The 16,690-nt window shown below is 43.7% G+C and overlaps 1 protein-coding gene across 3 annotated transcripts in view; it reads right to left on the reverse strand.

The window, feature by feature from the left end:
* MCF2L2 (MCF.2 cell line derived transforming sequence-like 2) overlaps positions 1 to 16,690 on the reverse strand; it is a 396,533-nt gene that overhangs the window by 130,271 nt on the left and 249,572 nt on the right. For all 3 annotated transcript variants that reach the window (XM_075861683.1, XM_075861681.1, XM_075861682.1), the window contains exon 17: positions 3,883 to 3,998. In XM_075861683.1, coding sequence (XP_075717798.1) covers positions 3,883 to 3,998 — 116 coding nt within the window. The remainder of the gene's footprint in view (positions 1 to 3,882; positions 3,999 to 16,690) is intronic.

The following is a 16,690-nucleotide window of genomic DNA, read 5'->3' on the forward strand; positions in this document are numbered from 1 at the left end:
TCCCACACCAATCTATAGCACAAAGGGGAACTCTCTTATTTTCCAGCCTTCGGAGATTCTGCCTGACCTCCGCCGATAATATCTTTGCTATGACATGTCCAAACCTGTAGCTCTACAATGTGTGGTGACAACGAGTCATTAGCCATGTGTGAAAGTACCTCTTGAATAAGTAACTAGATTTACAAACTCATTACAATGAGTTCTTTACACATATATTAGCTTTGAAGAATTGCTACATGATCCTGGACTACTGCTAATCCTGTTATATATTTTCTTTTTAGGAAAAACCCTAAGCAAGGGTTAATTTGAAACGGAGAAGTTTCTAACATTATTAGTTGTTTATAGGTGTGAACATTGCCCTTCCTTGAACTGAAGCCATGAGTGGCTGTAGCAAATTAAAAAAACTGTGTAGATACTTTAACCCCTTAAAGAGGATCTGTCACTAGTTTAGTAATGTCCAATCTCCTATCTGATCTAAAAGGCGCTGTCACACTGATAATGCTAGTGAAAATTGTGTCCCAAAACGTTTATTATTTTAAAAGTTATGAGCTTTTTTCTAAATATGCAAATGAGGCTATACTTGACAAGTGGGTGTAAACACCAGCAATTCTCCTGGGGTGGAGCTACCTCACAGCCTCTGACGATGTCCTATCAGCATGAAGCTGCTTCACACAGTGTGAGAGACTGAGGCTGGAAGGAAGGGGGATCACTTCAAACAGACTGATCTCTATGACACCAAGACAGCAGTTCTAGCTGTGACACAACTGGAGATATCTCCAGTTGAATAAACAGTCGGAAATGGAAGCAGTGTACTATATGATCACGCCGTGTTGCCGGGCAGGGAAGGGGGAGAAGCTGTATGCTTATTGGACAGCGTCATACAGAAAACATTACACTGCCCAGAATGAAAAGAAGGAGTAACCTCCTATTTGGCTATTATATTCAAATTAGCATATTTAGAAAAACGCTCATAACTTTGCAAATAATATATTTTTTTAAAAAACAAATCACACTGTAGTTATCAGCAGCAAAGCGCCTATTAGATTAGTTAGGAGATAGGGAATTAATAAATTGGTGACAGATCCTCTTTAAGGACACGGCCGATCTTCGATTTTTCATTTTCGTTTTTACCTTCCAAAAGCCATAACTTTTTTTATTTTTCCGTCGACATAGTCGTATGAGGGCTTCATTTTTGCGGGACAAGTTGTAGGTTTTCATGGCACTATTTATTGTACCGCGTAATGTACTAGGAAACTGGATAAAAATTATTTTGAAATGGGCAAAAAAACAGCAATTACACCCTTTTTTTGGATGCTTTGGTTTTACACCATCCATCAGGCGGTAAAAACGACATGTTCACTGTATTTTACGGGTTGATACGATTACGGCAAAACCAAATTTATGTTTTTTTATGTTATCACTTTTATTTTTTTTAAAAACCTATTTACTAAAAAAAAATCATGTTTTATGTTGCCATATTCGGAGATCCATAACTTTTTTATTTTTCTGTTGTTGAGCGGTGTGAGGTCTTATTTTTTTGCGGGACGAGCTGTAGTTTTAACTGGTACCATTTTGGGGTACATGCGAATTTTTGATCACTTTTTATTAAATTTTTTTGGAGAGCTGAGATGACCAAAAAACAGAAATTTTGGTGTATTACGTTTTTTTTTTTTTTTTACTGCGTTCACCGAGCGGGTTAAATAATGCTATATTGTTATAGTTCGGCCTTTTACATACGCGGCACTACCAGTTATGTAACATTGCTTTAGGGAAAAATGGGAAATGGTTGTTTTTTTAACTTTTAATACTTTTTTTTTTTAGACTATAAAAATAAACCTTATTTAACAGTTTTTTACTTTTTTTAATAGGCCTCCTAGGGGACTTGAACCAGCAATCATTGGATTGCTGGCATGATATACTGCAATACTAACATATTGCACCATATCGCTATATTGACAGTCTCCTTTGAAGCCCTGCCGCCACCTCATTCTAACAGTTTAAATGCCGCGGTCGCGATTTACCGCTGCATTTAAGAAGTTAAACATGCAAAATCAAAGTGGTCTTTGATTTCACCCATTGCAGTACGGTGTCAACTGTATAACACAGCCCTCATCCGCTAAGTATGGCGCAAGCTCAGTCCATGAACCCGCTCCATACTTCCCCTTAACGGCTGTCATGTAGATGTACGTGGCATGTCGTTAAGGGGTTAAGCAGACAGCTCAGGAGTCATGGGCTGGATTTCTTTTGTTTTCTATTACCCCTCACAGATTTATGTTTCCTAATTTTTACTTTGGGACTATGTATTTGTTCCTGTACAAGGCATCGGCCTTCTATGTTTATAAAACGTTGCCCATCTGGAACCTGACAGAATCAACAGATTGTCAGTCCTGGCTGGCCATAAATACAAATAAAAATGCAGTAGGCTTGTTTTAAAACATAAATGATGTGTTCATATTATGCTCAAGGTATGTGCTGAATATTTTATTCAGAAGATCAGGACCCAAGTGCAGATCTCTGGAACAACTGCTACCAAGATGTTTACATACAGTTTAGAAGATCTGCAAAAAATAAGTCAATGGAAAAAGTTGTAGCCTTCAATATCCACTCTCAGGGTTTGAATTACTAATGCCAGCATCACACACACATTTTTAATGCAGTTTTTGTCTACATTTTTTTTAGACCAACACAGGAATGAACACAAAATCAAAGAGGTGGAAGTCTTTTCTTTATACCTTTCCTTCCTTTTGAATCCACTTCTGGCTTTGGCTCAAAAAATGGAGCCAAAAATCTGCATCAAATCTGTGTGTGTGATCCTAGCCTTATATGGACAGTGATGTTAGGAGCTTTGTCAAGCTCAGAATGCCTGGCCAGAGCGCTTATGCTGTAGTTGAAAGCCCCTTACGTCACTTTCCATAAATGGACAGTGACGTCACGTGCTTCCCCAAGGCCAAATCCCCGGGCCGAGCGCTACCTTATGCTCTTCCTGGGGACTATAGCCCTGTGGAAGCTCCCCGAGGTATGCGTTTAACGTATACCTGTGACAGAAGCCATGCAGTGGAATTAGTCACACATAGCCTCCTATGTTAAAAAAAGTATACCGCGCTGTACACGTTTTTGCGGGTTCCCTCAGGATGGAATAGCGTAGTTTACTACGCTATTCCATCCTTCCAACAAAAGGTATACCGACGTAAAGCAGCCTGACATAGGCTAAAAAGGACACTCTTTTAGCCTCCTTCAGGCTAATGCAGCCCTATGGACATGTTTAGTTTGTACGTCGGGAGCTTTCCCAGTGTACATGCTAAATGTAGAGCATAAGCGCTATGTGGCCTTACTGGAAAGATTAGTGCTTAGCTATTTCGTTACATCTCTAGATCTGCCCTGTTTTTGCCGCTAAGGTAAATTACCGCTAAGGTAATTTACCGCAGCGGACAGATGGTACAGTTTAGTGAATGGAATAAGTTGAAATATTTGGCTAAAAGCAATGCATTTTTTTTCGAGAATGTTGCAGTTTTCCGCTAGCAGAAAAAAATGCTTCAGAACCACGCACGTAAATGTACCTTAAATAACTCATCGCTAATCTTCTTGTTTGTCCTTTATCTCCTTGTTACCATTACAGTTCTCAAAAAGGTGGGAAAACTAAACGCTAGTGACAGCCACATATATGCTATAGCAGTTGTTCAGTTTTTACTCTGTAATTGCCGATCTATAGTATTCAGGTGACAGTTCTAATTTTGGCAGTTCCAATTCCAATCATACAATAAGAAACTGGATTAGTATACACAAGAATTTCATTGAGAGTGTCAATAAAAAAAAATCCCTATTCACTTTTTTTGTTTTATTACTTTACACAAGTGAATTGATTTTAAATGACATCATATATACCTTTTATGAAATTCATAGATTTCAGGGAGATTTCCAAAAAGGACATCTTTGCTGTTTTGTAATACCACAGGAATCAAAGGATTCATTTCAGGATTGTCCAACGATGATGCATACCCCTAGAGTCAACAACAGGTAAATAAGTAATTTTTTTAGTCTATGTACACTTTTGAACAGTTTTTAAAAAAATTTATTAAATCAATGTTTTTTGTGATTTTAAGGACTTTTCTAATGTACTTTTATAAATAAAAATGTTTTCTTTTTACGATACAGCTTCTATGTGTCGTTCTCTGTTAGCTGATTCCGTCAGTTCAGCTGAAACGGCGGCTCGGCTGAGATCAGGTCCTGATCCACCTAATATCGATCACATCTAAGTTCATCAACTTAGATGTGATCAATATTAGGTGGATCCTGTGTGTCAGGGATCATTTATCATTTCAGCGAAGCTCATACAAGGTTCTAACTTACAGGGCCTTGTATGAGGGTGTGCTCATACGGCTTATTTTTAGCGTTTTTTTCGGGCTGTAAACGCCTCCAAACATCTGCCCATTGATTTCAATGGGGAAAACAGCATTTGGTTTCCAGGGGGTGAAAAACAGCTCCAAAAACGGCCGTAAAAAACGCATCAAAAAATGTTTGATGCATAAAAAACGGCTGGAAATCAGAGGCTGTTTTCCCGTGAAAACAGCTCCGTATTTTACAGACGTTTTTTGTTAAGCGTGTGAACATACCCTAAGCTTCGCTGGAATGATGAATAGACTCAGAGGGGGCGAAGAGAAGGGGTGAGTATATGTTTTTTTTATCTTATGGGCAATGTGGGGGAATGTATGGTGCACGGCTCGGTCAAAAGATGTGACACGTCTCGCACTTTACTCCAATTTGTCTTTTTATTAAGACTGACGTATGAAACACCAGTCTAAATAAATTGCCCCATATGTATATTAGAAAGTTGTGTAACTTTTCATTTATACAGTGATTAAACTTTATTTGCATAAAACAAAAAAAACCTTTTATGGTTCTGCCTACATGGGTGACATGACTGCATGAAGACATGTGCAAATGTTTGTCTTATAGGTAATGGATGACTACACCAAAGATATTTGTTTCCTGACAATACTGCTCTCAGATGCATTCTCTGCACTAGCACTGCAAAGGTGTATTCTTGATGTAGACAACCCTTTCCACCCCCTCTAATTGATGGAGGGAATTCCAATTATAAAATCAGAATGCCCTTAGGGTAAGTGAAAACGGAGCGGCCCTGATCAAGTCGCGACGTGGCAAACAACTGTGCCGGCACCCTGTTCGGTGCGGCTGTGAAATAGCCTGTCAAAGGCCGCGCGTTATTGCTGGTAAAACGACCCTTTACCTGCAAAATTGTGCGGACAATTACAAAATACACCCTTTATCATATCTCCCAACTTTTAAGAATCACAAGGAGGGACAACCAATTTTTTTTCTTTTAAGCCACGCCCCTAATCCCACCCAAACACACCCGATTCAGCACACACAGTATCATGCTCCCATAGTGCCCCCACACAGTATAATACCAAATAGCTGTCCCCACACAGTATAATGCCCTCATAGCTGCCACAATACAGTACAATGCCCCCATAGCTGCCATGATACAGTATAAAGCCAACACAGATGCCCCCATACAGTATAATGCCCACACATATTCTCCCATGCAGTATAATGCCCATACAGATGCCCCTATGCAGTATAATGCCCAAACTCCCCCATACAGCATAATTCCCCCCTAGCTGCCCAATACAGTATATTGCCCCTTAGCTTCCCCTAGTGCCAGTGCCCTTGCAGATAGTGACACAGTGCCCATGTATATAGTGCCCATGTACCTAGCGCCAGTGTCCCCTGTAGATAGTGCCCCTATATAGTGCCACAACATCCATGTAGATAGTGCCACACCCCCATGAAGATAGCGCCAGCCCACCCTGTAGATACCGTGTTTCCCCGATAGTGGGGTCGGCTAATATAAGCCGTACCCCGAAAGTAAGACATATGTCTTACTTTCGGGGAAACACGGGGGTATTGCCGCCTCCTGCCCACTTCCGCGCCGCCCCCCTCTCCATACGTCACAGCGCCGTCCCCTGCACTTGTCAATGCCTGACATTATAATACCGTTTCTGTATATTGCTTGTAATGGTATATATACATCATTCAGACGCTATTACTTAAAGCCGTTGCAGGAATGTGCCGCTGCCTCTGGAAAATAAAGCTAACCTTGTCTGGATAAAGTGATAACCTCATTTTTGTGAAATGAAAGCTGTAGAGAGATACATTATCTGTTTCCTGTAACCGCGTATCTTCAAGATGAAGTCAGCGGTAAAACCCATTACACACTCCACATTAGCTTCATGCATCTCTTACCTGCAATTGATAATATTCTAGCTAGAAATGGCTATTTTTTAAATGTATTTCTAAATGTATTTTAAAAATGCTAAATTTAGTGTTTCCTTTAAATGGAAAAGCTGAATTTATTACATTTGAAATCGGCTCCATGCAACTCATGCAAATGTCTATTCTCACTGGCATATTTGCTTTTCTGCTACTACCTTGAAATGGTTTTGTTAGCTAAAAAATACTGCGTTCTTCCTAAAGGAAAAATAGTCCATAGAATAAATATGGTTTGTAACATTGCTGAAATCCCTGTAGAAACTGGTTCGACAATTTTTTTCCAATATAAGACATACCCCGAAAGTAAGACATAGTGGGGCTTTTGGGGATAAAAAGAAAGTAAGACACTGTCTTACTTTCGGGGAAACACGGTAGTGCCATTGGAACTGCCTCTGGGTGCTGAATCCCCAGCCAGAGCATAGGCCTGGGATTCCGCTCCTAGGGGGAAGCCCTGATGTCACTGTCCATATATGGACAGTGACGTTAGTGGCTACTCCTTTAGCGGAATCCCCGTTGCCGAATCTGGCCGGGGATTCCGCTCCAGGCGGAGCCACTCATGTCAATGTCTATATATAGACAGTGACCTCAGGGGTTTCCTCTTGGAGTGGAATCCCCGGCCAGATTATCGGCAACGGGAAATCCACTCAAGGAGTAGCCACTAATTCTGAAGCAGGGAACCATCAGCTCCCTCCTTCAGAATTAGTTCAGAGCGGAGAAGCAGAGGTAGCTTCTCTGCTCACGAGGACTCCCCGGGCACAGCGCTACTGTAAGCGCTGTGCACAACGGTACTGTTCATATATGGACAGTGACTTCAGTGGCTACTCCTTGAGCAGAATCCCCGTTGCCGACTCTTGCCGGGGATTCCGCTCCACATATGGACAGTAATATCAAGGGTTTCCCCGAGCACAGCTCTTACAGTAGCGCTGTGCCTACGGAGTCCTCGGCGAGCGGAGGCGCTCCCTCTGCTCCTCCACTCTGAACTAATTCTGAAGCAGGAAGCTGATGGTTCCCTGCTTCAGAATTATTTTGACAGCGGGACATACGCCCGGGACTGTCCCGCTGAATCCAGGATGGTTGGGAGGTATGCCTTTACGGCAGCACGATTTTACAGATAGAGGGCAGTTTTACCCGCAATAACGCGCGGCCACTAACAGGCCATTTGACATCCGCGCCGAACATGGTCCCGGCGCGTTTGTTGGCCGCATCGCGACCGGATCAGGGCCGCTCCGTTTGGACTTACCCATATAGGGTATTTAAAAATGAGTTTTCAAATCCAGACAACCCCTTTAAGCTATAAAACAATGGGGGCTACTTGGCAATTGAGGCAACTGTTAAATAAAGGGCCAGGATCACACACACACACATGCAGTTTTGATGCAAATGTAAATAAAAATGTCTATCAGTGTGTTTTGTGCAACTTTCTAAATACTTTTTATTAAAAATAATTTGTACTTTTTGAGATACAGCTGCTTTGTATTCTGCATACAGAGCAGCTGTATCATGTGCTGAAACCTGAATCCGTCAGGTCAGCAGCACTGACAGGTTCAGTGTCAGCAAGTCCTACATGTCTCTGACATGCACCTGTAATCGATCACATCTGAGTTATGAACTTAGATGTCATCGATAACAGCTCGACATGTAGGACGCGCTGTCACTGAACCAGTCAGTGCTGCAGACCTGACGGACAAAGGTTTCAGCGCTAGATACAGCTGCTCTGTATACAGAATACAAAGCAGCTGTATCTCAAAAAGTACAAATAATTTTTAATAAAAAGTATTTAGAAAGTTGCACAAAACACACTGATAGACATTTTTATTTTTTTTAAAAGTAAAAAAAAAACAAAAAAAAAATATTTGAAAGGTATACATAGCCTTTAAATGAGTTGCCCAATCTAGACAACCCCTTTTCTAAATGAGAACACACTGGTGATCAACGGCTAGTGATCAGATATTATGCTGTCCATATGCTCTAATATGTGGGGTTACCTAAATGTATTTTTTTTATGATTACCTAATTTATGGTAGTTAGAAATTACAAATCGCATAAGTATGCACACTATGTATAGATCATTTTGCCTCTTCTTTGGTAATGGTAGCAAATACTTGACCGCCTCTGCAGCCAATCACAGGCTGCAGCGGCCTCTGCAGCCAATCACAGGCTGCCGCGGACTCTGCAGCCAATCACAGGCTGCTGCGGCCTCTGCAGTAATAACGGCACGGGCAGCCCATAGAAGTCTATGGAGCTGCCGTAATGACGGGTGGCTACATGTGTGCACCCGTCATTACGGCAGCGTTGCTAGGCGACGTCAGTAAATAGTCACTGTCCAGGGTGCTGAAAGAGTTAACTCATCGGCAGTAACTGTTTCAGCACCCTGGACAGTGAATTCCGATCAGAATATAGAGTAACCTGTAAAAAAAAAAGTCGTTCAAACTTACCGAGAACTTCCTGCTTCCTCCAGTCCGGTCTCCCGGCCGTTGCCTTGGTGACGCGTCCCTCCCGACATCCGGCCCGACATTCCTGGATGACGATTCAGTCCAAGTGAACGCTGCAGCCAATCACAGGCCAATCAGAGGCTGCAGCCAATCACAGGCCAATCCCAGGCTGCAGCGGTCACATGGACTGCCGCGTCATCCCGGGAGGTCGGACTGGATGTCGAGAGTAACGCGTCACCAAGGCAACGGTGACGCGTCCCTCTCTTGACATCCAGCCCGACCTCCCTGGATGACGCGGCAGTCCATGTGACCGCTGCAGCCTGGGATTGGCTTGTGATTGGCTGCAGCCTGTGATTGGCTGCAGCGGTCACTTGGACTGAATCGTCATCCCGGGAGGTCGGACTGGAGGAAGAAGCAGGGAGTTATCGGTAAGTAGGAACTTCTATTTTTTTTACACGTTGATGTATATTGTGATCGGAAGTCACTGTCCAGGGTGCTGAAACAGTTACTGCCGATCGTTTAACTCTTTCAGCACCCTGGACAGTGAATATCTCCGCCGGGTTCGGTCAAAACGTGTTCGGCCGAAACCGGTGAAGTACGGATTCGCTGCGAACCGAACTTTTCCCGATGTTCGGACCGAAACCTGGTTCGGTTGTCCCGGTTCGCTCATCTCTATTGATGACCTCTATGTCGACTGCACAGCTTCCATATTTCATGCAGAGTCATTCTTCTAATCTTAATATGGTAATATAGGTATGTATAATTGTTTTGCAATTCTTATATGTCGAGTAAAACTGGCAGGACTTTTGTACACTACTACTAAATAAACAGAAAAAAACATACTTGCGCATTCATGAATATAACAATTATTTTCTTATTATTTGTTATTATTATTATTTGTTTACCCAAGTATTTGTATATTAACCCCTTCCCGCCGCAACCCTTTTTCAGATTTCCATTTTCGTTTTATCCTCCCCACCTTCCAAAAGCCATAACGTCTTTATTTTTCCGTCGATATAGTCCTATGAGGGCTTGATTTTTGCGGGACGAGTTGTAGTTTTTCATAGCACCATTTATTTTGCCATATAATGTACTAGGAAAATGGGAAAATAATTATTTGTGGGGTAGAAAATGAAAAAAACTGTGATTGCTCCATGGTTTTTTTTGCGCGCCATTTTTACGGAATTCACTGTGCAATTAAAACAACATGTTAACTTTATTCTCTGGGTCAATACGATTACGGTGATACCCAGGGGCGTAACTAGGAAAGACTGGGCCCCATAGCAAACTTTTGACTGGCCCCCCCCCCCCCTCTGCTGGGTATCACACAACCCCCCCCCTTGTAGATAGTGCCTCCCTATAGATTCCACCACACAGCGCCCCCTATAGATAGCACCATACATAGCCCCCTGTAGATAACGCCATACAGCCCCCCTGTAGATAACGCCATACAGCCCCCCCTGTAGATAACGCCATACAGCCCCCCTGTAGATAACGCCATACAGCCCCCTCTGTAGATAACGCCATACAGACCCCCTCTGTAGATAACGCCATACAGCCCCCTCTGTAGATTACGCCATACAGACCCCCCCCCCCAAAAAAAAAAAACGGCCTATAGTTTGTCCTACAAAAGACATGCATCCCCTATCCACAGGATAGGGGATACATGTGTGATCGCTGGCAGCGATAAGGAGAACGGGGGACCGAAAGTCCCCCGAAGTTCTCCATGACTAACCTCGGACTTCCGGCGTCTGCGCAGCTCAATAAAAATGAAAGGAGCGCTGGTCACGCATGCGCACAAGCACGACCGGTGCGCAAGTCATTTCCATGGAGCTGCAGACAGACTACGGAAGTCCGAGGTTTGTCATGGAGAACTTAGGGGGACTTTCGGTCCCCCGTTCTCATCGCTGCGCGTCCCAGCGATCCCACATGTATCCCCTATCCTGTGGATAGGGGATGCATGTATTTTGTAGGAACAACCCCTTCAGTGGCGTCGCGCTGTAGCAGCCATAGCGGCTACTAGCGGAGCCTGCGGCCATGGGAGGGGCCGTGCCGGCGGGTGGCACGGGCCCCCTCATGCTGCAGGCCCCGTAGAAGTCGCTACGGCTGCTATAGCGGTAGTTACGCCACTACGCATAGGTTTGTACGGTGTAAAACTACAGCTCCCAGCATGGCCGAAACAATGATAAGGATATGCTGGGAGATGCGGTTTCACAAAAAAAAATCATACCACCATCATTTCGCTGCAGATCATACAGTGACTACAATACTGATTAGAGGCAGAATAAACATTTACATTAAGTGACTCACCGGTGACGTCTCAGATTCTAGTTCTTTTCTTCTCCCTCCGGTTCAGACATCTATGATGGATTTCTCCCGGCCATGACCCATTTCTGCAGTTTTCCGTTTAGATGTCTTCAGCTTCTCACTTTTAAAACATTTCTGCACCTGTAAACAAAGTTAAAATTCTCAACACCTCTAAATATAACTGTCACACACACACACACACACACACACACACACCGTGCCCCCTGTAGATAGTGCCCCCTGTAGATAGTGACCTACATAGAAGCCCCTGTAGATAGTGCCCACATATGGACTCCAGAGCTGCAAGGCAATAGTGCTAACCACTGAGCCACCGTGCTGCCCTACATATAGCTTCCCCTATAGTTAGTGCTCCACGTATAGCCCACCTCTGTAGATATTGTCCCACATATAGCCCACCCCTGTAGACTGTGCACTACATATAGCCACCCTGTTGCTAGTGCCCCATAGGTAACCCACCCCTGTATATAGTGTCCCACACATAGCCCACCCCTATAGAAAGTACCCTAAAAAATAGCTCCCCTATAGATAGTGCTCTACATATAGCCCACCCCTGTATAGTGTCTCACATATACTGCCCCACATATAGACCCCCCTGTAGATAGTGGCCCACATCCCCACATACAGACCTCCCCTGTAGCTAGTGCCCCACATATAGACCCCCCCTGTATATAGTGGCCCACATATAGACCCCCCTGTATATAGTGGCCCACACCCCCACATATAGACCCCCCCTGTAGCTACTGCCCCACATATAGACCCCCCTGTAGCTACTGCCCCACATATAGACCCCCCTATATATAATAGCCCACATAAAGACGACCCCCCCCCTGTAGATAGACCCCCCCACTATAGATAATGGCATTCACATTTTTATGAGGAAAAAAATATATAAAGTTGACATACTCACATTCTCCGGTTCCCACGCTGTTCACTGGCGATGCAGACATGCTCTCTTCTGAGCATGTCTGCAGGAGCTGAATGAGCGTCCTTCAATGACGCTGATTGGCGGGGCAGAATGACTTGCCCCGCCAATCAGCACCTTCCAAGCATGGAAGCGGCGCGATGATGTCATCGCGCCGCTAGCCAATCAGTGTCATTGTAAGGCACTGGATGGTCAGGCACGGAACATGCCCGGCCATTCAGTGCTAATACATGTATTTGGCTGCCGCTAGCACCGGGGCCCCCTCCAGTGCTAGCGACACCTACAGGCATGAGAGTGCCTGTGTAAGGCTCGGTGGCGCGGGCCCCACAGTAGCGGTGCTACCCCTGTAGCAGCCATAACGGCTGCTAGCGGCGCCACCGGGTATTTGGGAGGGCGTGTCGGCTGGCGGTACGGGCCCCCTCAAGCCCAGGGCCCCGTAGCAGCCGCTACTGCTGCTACCGCGGTAGTTACGCCACTGGTGATACCAAATATATATAGTTTTTTCTATATTTTACTACTTTTACAAGTAAAAACCTAAGTGTAAAAAAGAAAATTTATTTTGTGTCGCCAAATTCCGAGAGCCACAACTTTTTTATTTTTCTGTCGATTAAGTGGTATGAGGGCTTATTTTTTGCGGGATAAGCTGTAGTTTTTAATAATACCATTTTGGTGTAAATGCGACGGTTTGATCACTTTTTATTTCATTTTTTTGGGGAGATTAGGTGACCAAAAAATAGAGAGCAGGGCATGACCTGTGAACATAGGGGGGATGGCAGTATGCAATTAGCTGAGATGCTGTGGAGGGAGGAAGGGGGATGTAAGCTGTCTCCTCAGATGCAGCAAGGGATCATGGGTATGGTGGGTTACAAGACAGGAAACAGCCAGGACCAGACGCAAGGGATGTAAACAAACAGAAAGAGCAGCAGTGATGATTGAGATCATACAGAAACTGGTTAGAAAGTATGTAGGGGTTTTTAGGGAAGGCAAACCAAGGCTGGGGGACACTTTTTAGAAAATATTTTTTTCCTGGCCAACCCATTTAGGGTATGTGCACATGTAGTGACCAAAAACGTCTGAAAATACGGAGCTGTTTTCAAGGGAAAACAGCCCCTTATTTTCAGACGTTTTTTGGGCAACTTGCGTTTTTCGCAGCGTTTTCGCAGCGTTTTTTACGTCCGTTTTTGGAGCTGTTTTCATTGGAGTCTATGAGAAAACGGCTCCAAAAACGTCCAAAGAAGTGTCCTGCACTTCTTTGACGAGGCAGTCATTTTACGCGTCGTCATTTGACAGCTGTCAAACGATGACGCGTAAATGACAGGTCGTCGGCACAGTACGTCGGCAAACCCATTCAAATGAATGGCCAGATGTTTGCCGACGTATTGGAGCCGTATTTTCAGACGTAAAACGAGGCATAATACGCCTCGTTTATGTCTGAAAATAGGTCATGTGAACCCAGCCTTAAAGAGAACCTGTCACCAGCATTTCACCTATTAAACCAGCAATACCTGGAGGTAGTGGGTGAAAAGTCATTTCTATATAACCTATAATTCTCTTCTTAGTCGGCTCTGTAGCTTTAGTAGTCAGCTTTTTAGTGTTCCCACACCGTATGCTAATGAGCATAAAAGAGTCAGATCTTCGTTTGAAAAGAGTCAAATCTTCATTTCTCAAGTCTTTCCGAGTTTACCCCGCCTCCTTACTTTGACAGTTCCTTGCCTTCCCCCAGCACACAAAATCTTGCTCTTGTGCATTGATGTCCTATTTTGGTGCGCGTACAACGGGACATAGAATTATTACAATAAAAGGCGCAAAATGTTTGCAGACCGTTATTTACAGTCGCAGGAGGAGTTTAGGAGAGGGGATAACGGCAATGATCTTTTGATAGCAGCGACCAGTGAGGGATAAGTAAAATACAAAATGTGAAATACCGGTGACAGGTTCCCTTTAAGTGTGTTCATATATTTTTAAGCAGTAAACATTCTTTCGTTTATTGATGTATTTTTCTGATTTTGTAATTTTGTGTTTGTCTACTAATTGTAGTCTGTCTATCTATCTATCTATCTATCTATCTATCTATCTATCTATCTATCTATCTATCTATCTATCTATCTATCTATCGTTCAGTGGTTGGCCGCAAGATTAGTTACCGTTTGGAGGGGGGACCATTTTCAGGTCGGCATGATTTTGCTGCTCTATATGCAGCCATTTTTCATAGAGAGGGCAAAAAGGAGCATGTTGCTATACTGTTAAGTACTGTGTTATATACTCACTGGTGCTGGGCTTCTCAGTGTGCAATGGGCCAAACCTGCCCTGGCCAAATAAAAGCAAACTTCTGCTATGAGTAACACCTCCAGTTCTTGTCTGCTCTAGTTTTCACACATGAGGCTCCGTGTACCCTAAATCTGGTTTGCCACACCCTAACGGAATGATTGACAGCTGTCCCTGTATGAATTAGGAGACAGGGATAGCTGTCAATCACTGAGTGGGGGTGGAGGAAGTCAGACTTAGGACTTTATGACCGCTGAAAAGCCCAGTGCCAGCGAGTATTCAACTGTAATTAATGACTGTTACTAAATCCATTTCTATAAAATAATATAAAGCTTTATCAGCTTTGTCTCCTCTATAAAATGCTGCCCACGCCTAGGGCATAGTCCTGCAGATAGGTGCACCTTAGGACAGGGAATCTAGAAGTACTTAATTTATCAGGCGAGTCATAGAGCATATGCAAGGTATTATCAAGGGAGCATTTTCAAGAATGGAGAAACTGTGTCATAAATAGCACAAAACTGTAAAAAACGACCGTATTTTCCCCTCATTTGATTTCTTCTAACTTGTCAAATTTAAATGTTTCAGATTATCCAACTAAATTTAATATAAGATAAAGACAACAAAAAGTAAACACAAAATGCAGCTTTTAAATGATCATTCCATTTATTGCGGATAAAGATGTATTCAAAACCTATATCACCCATTGCCCCCCTAAACCTAATAACTGGTTGTGCCACCCTTGGCAATAACAAGTGAAATCAAACGTTTGCGATAACTTGCGATGAGTCTTTTACGCTGTGGAGGAATTCTGCCCCACTCTTCTTTGCAGCATTGTTTTAATACAGCTACATTGGAGGGTTTTCGAGCAGTTCACCCGTTTAAGGTCTTACCACAGCACCTCAATGGTATCAAGTCAGGACTTAGAATAACATTCACTCCAAAACCTTCATTTTTTTTCTTTTGGGCCATTCAGAGGTGGACTTGCTTGTGTGCTTTAGATCATGATTCTGCTGCATAACACAACTGCGCTTACGCTTTGGGTCACGACCTGATGGCGGACATTCTCCTTCAGGATTTTCTGATAGAGAGCAGAATTCATTATTCCATCAATTATGACAAGTCATCCAGGTCCTGCAGAAGTAAAGCACTTGGTATGATGTTCTGATCGTGTAATGAGGTGTTTGCTTTACGCCAGATGTAACGAGACCCATGTCTCCCAAAAATTTCCACCTTAGACTCATCAATCCACAGAATATTATCCCAAAAGTCTTGGGGTTCACCTAAATGTTTTTTGGCATATTCGAAACAAGCCTTTGTGTTCTTTTTGGTCAGCAGTGGTTTGCACCTTGCAACTCTTCCGTGGATGCCATTTTTGCCCAGTGTCTTTCTTATTGTGGAATCGTGTACTTTGAGCTTAATTAAGGCAAGTGAGGCCTGCAGTTCTTTAGATGTTCATCTGGGTTCTCTTGTGACCTCCTGGATGAATCGTCGCTGTGCTCTTGGTGAAATTTTAGTAGGCCGGTCACTCCTTGGAAGGTTCACCACTGTTCCACGTTTTCTCCATTTGTGGATAATGGCTCACGCAATTTTTTGTGGATATTTGGATACTAAAACCGCACAACTATATGCGATAATGATCATTTGATAGCTCTATAAGATTAGATGAGAAATACCTAAAAAATAACATTTTATATTGGCACTGCGTTAACCTAGATTTCCTATTAATGCGTCACAAGCCTAGTTTATCAAGTTACTTTTCAGTACATGTCAACTATTTACAAAGCATATTTACATGGAGCCATATTACACTGGCAGTGACTCAATAGAAAAACAACTCCAAAAACAGCCGTAAAAAACACTGCAAAAAACGTCAGTTGCTTAAAAAACGGCTAAAAATCAAGGGCTGTTTTCCCTTGAAAACAGATCCGTATTTTCAGCTGTATTTTGTTAAGCATGTGAACATACCCTTACTGTTAGACAGGGGCGTAAATAGGAAAGACTGGGCCCCATAGCAAACTTTTGACTGGGGCCCCCCCTCCCCTGGGTGTCACACAACCCCCCCCCCTTGTAGATAGTGCCTTTTTTACAGCCCCCCCTCTAGATAACGCCATACAACCCCCCCTCTGTAGACAGCGCCATACATCCCCCTGTAGATAACGCCATACAGCCCCCCTGTAGATAATGCCATACAGCCCCCCTGCAGAGAACGCCATACAGCCCCCCTGTAGATAACGCCATACAGCTCCCCTGTAGATAACGCCATACAGCCCCCCTGCAGAGAACGCCATACAGCCCCCCTGTAGAGAACGCCATAGAGCCCCCCCCTGTAGAGAACGCCATACAGCCCCCCCTGTAGGGAACGCCATACAGCTCCCCCTGTAGGGAACGCCATACAGCCACGCCCCCCCCTGTAGGGAACGCCATACAGCCACCCCCCCCCTGTAGGGAACGC

Source organism: Rhinoderma darwinii, chromosome 4, assembly GCF_050947455.1.
Source record: "Rhinoderma darwinii isolate aRhiDar2 chromosome 4, aRhiDar2.hap1, whole genome shotgun sequence".
Classification (NCBI taxonomy): Eukaryota; Metazoa; Chordata; class Amphibia; order Anura; family Rhinodermatidae; genus Rhinoderma; species Rhinoderma darwinii.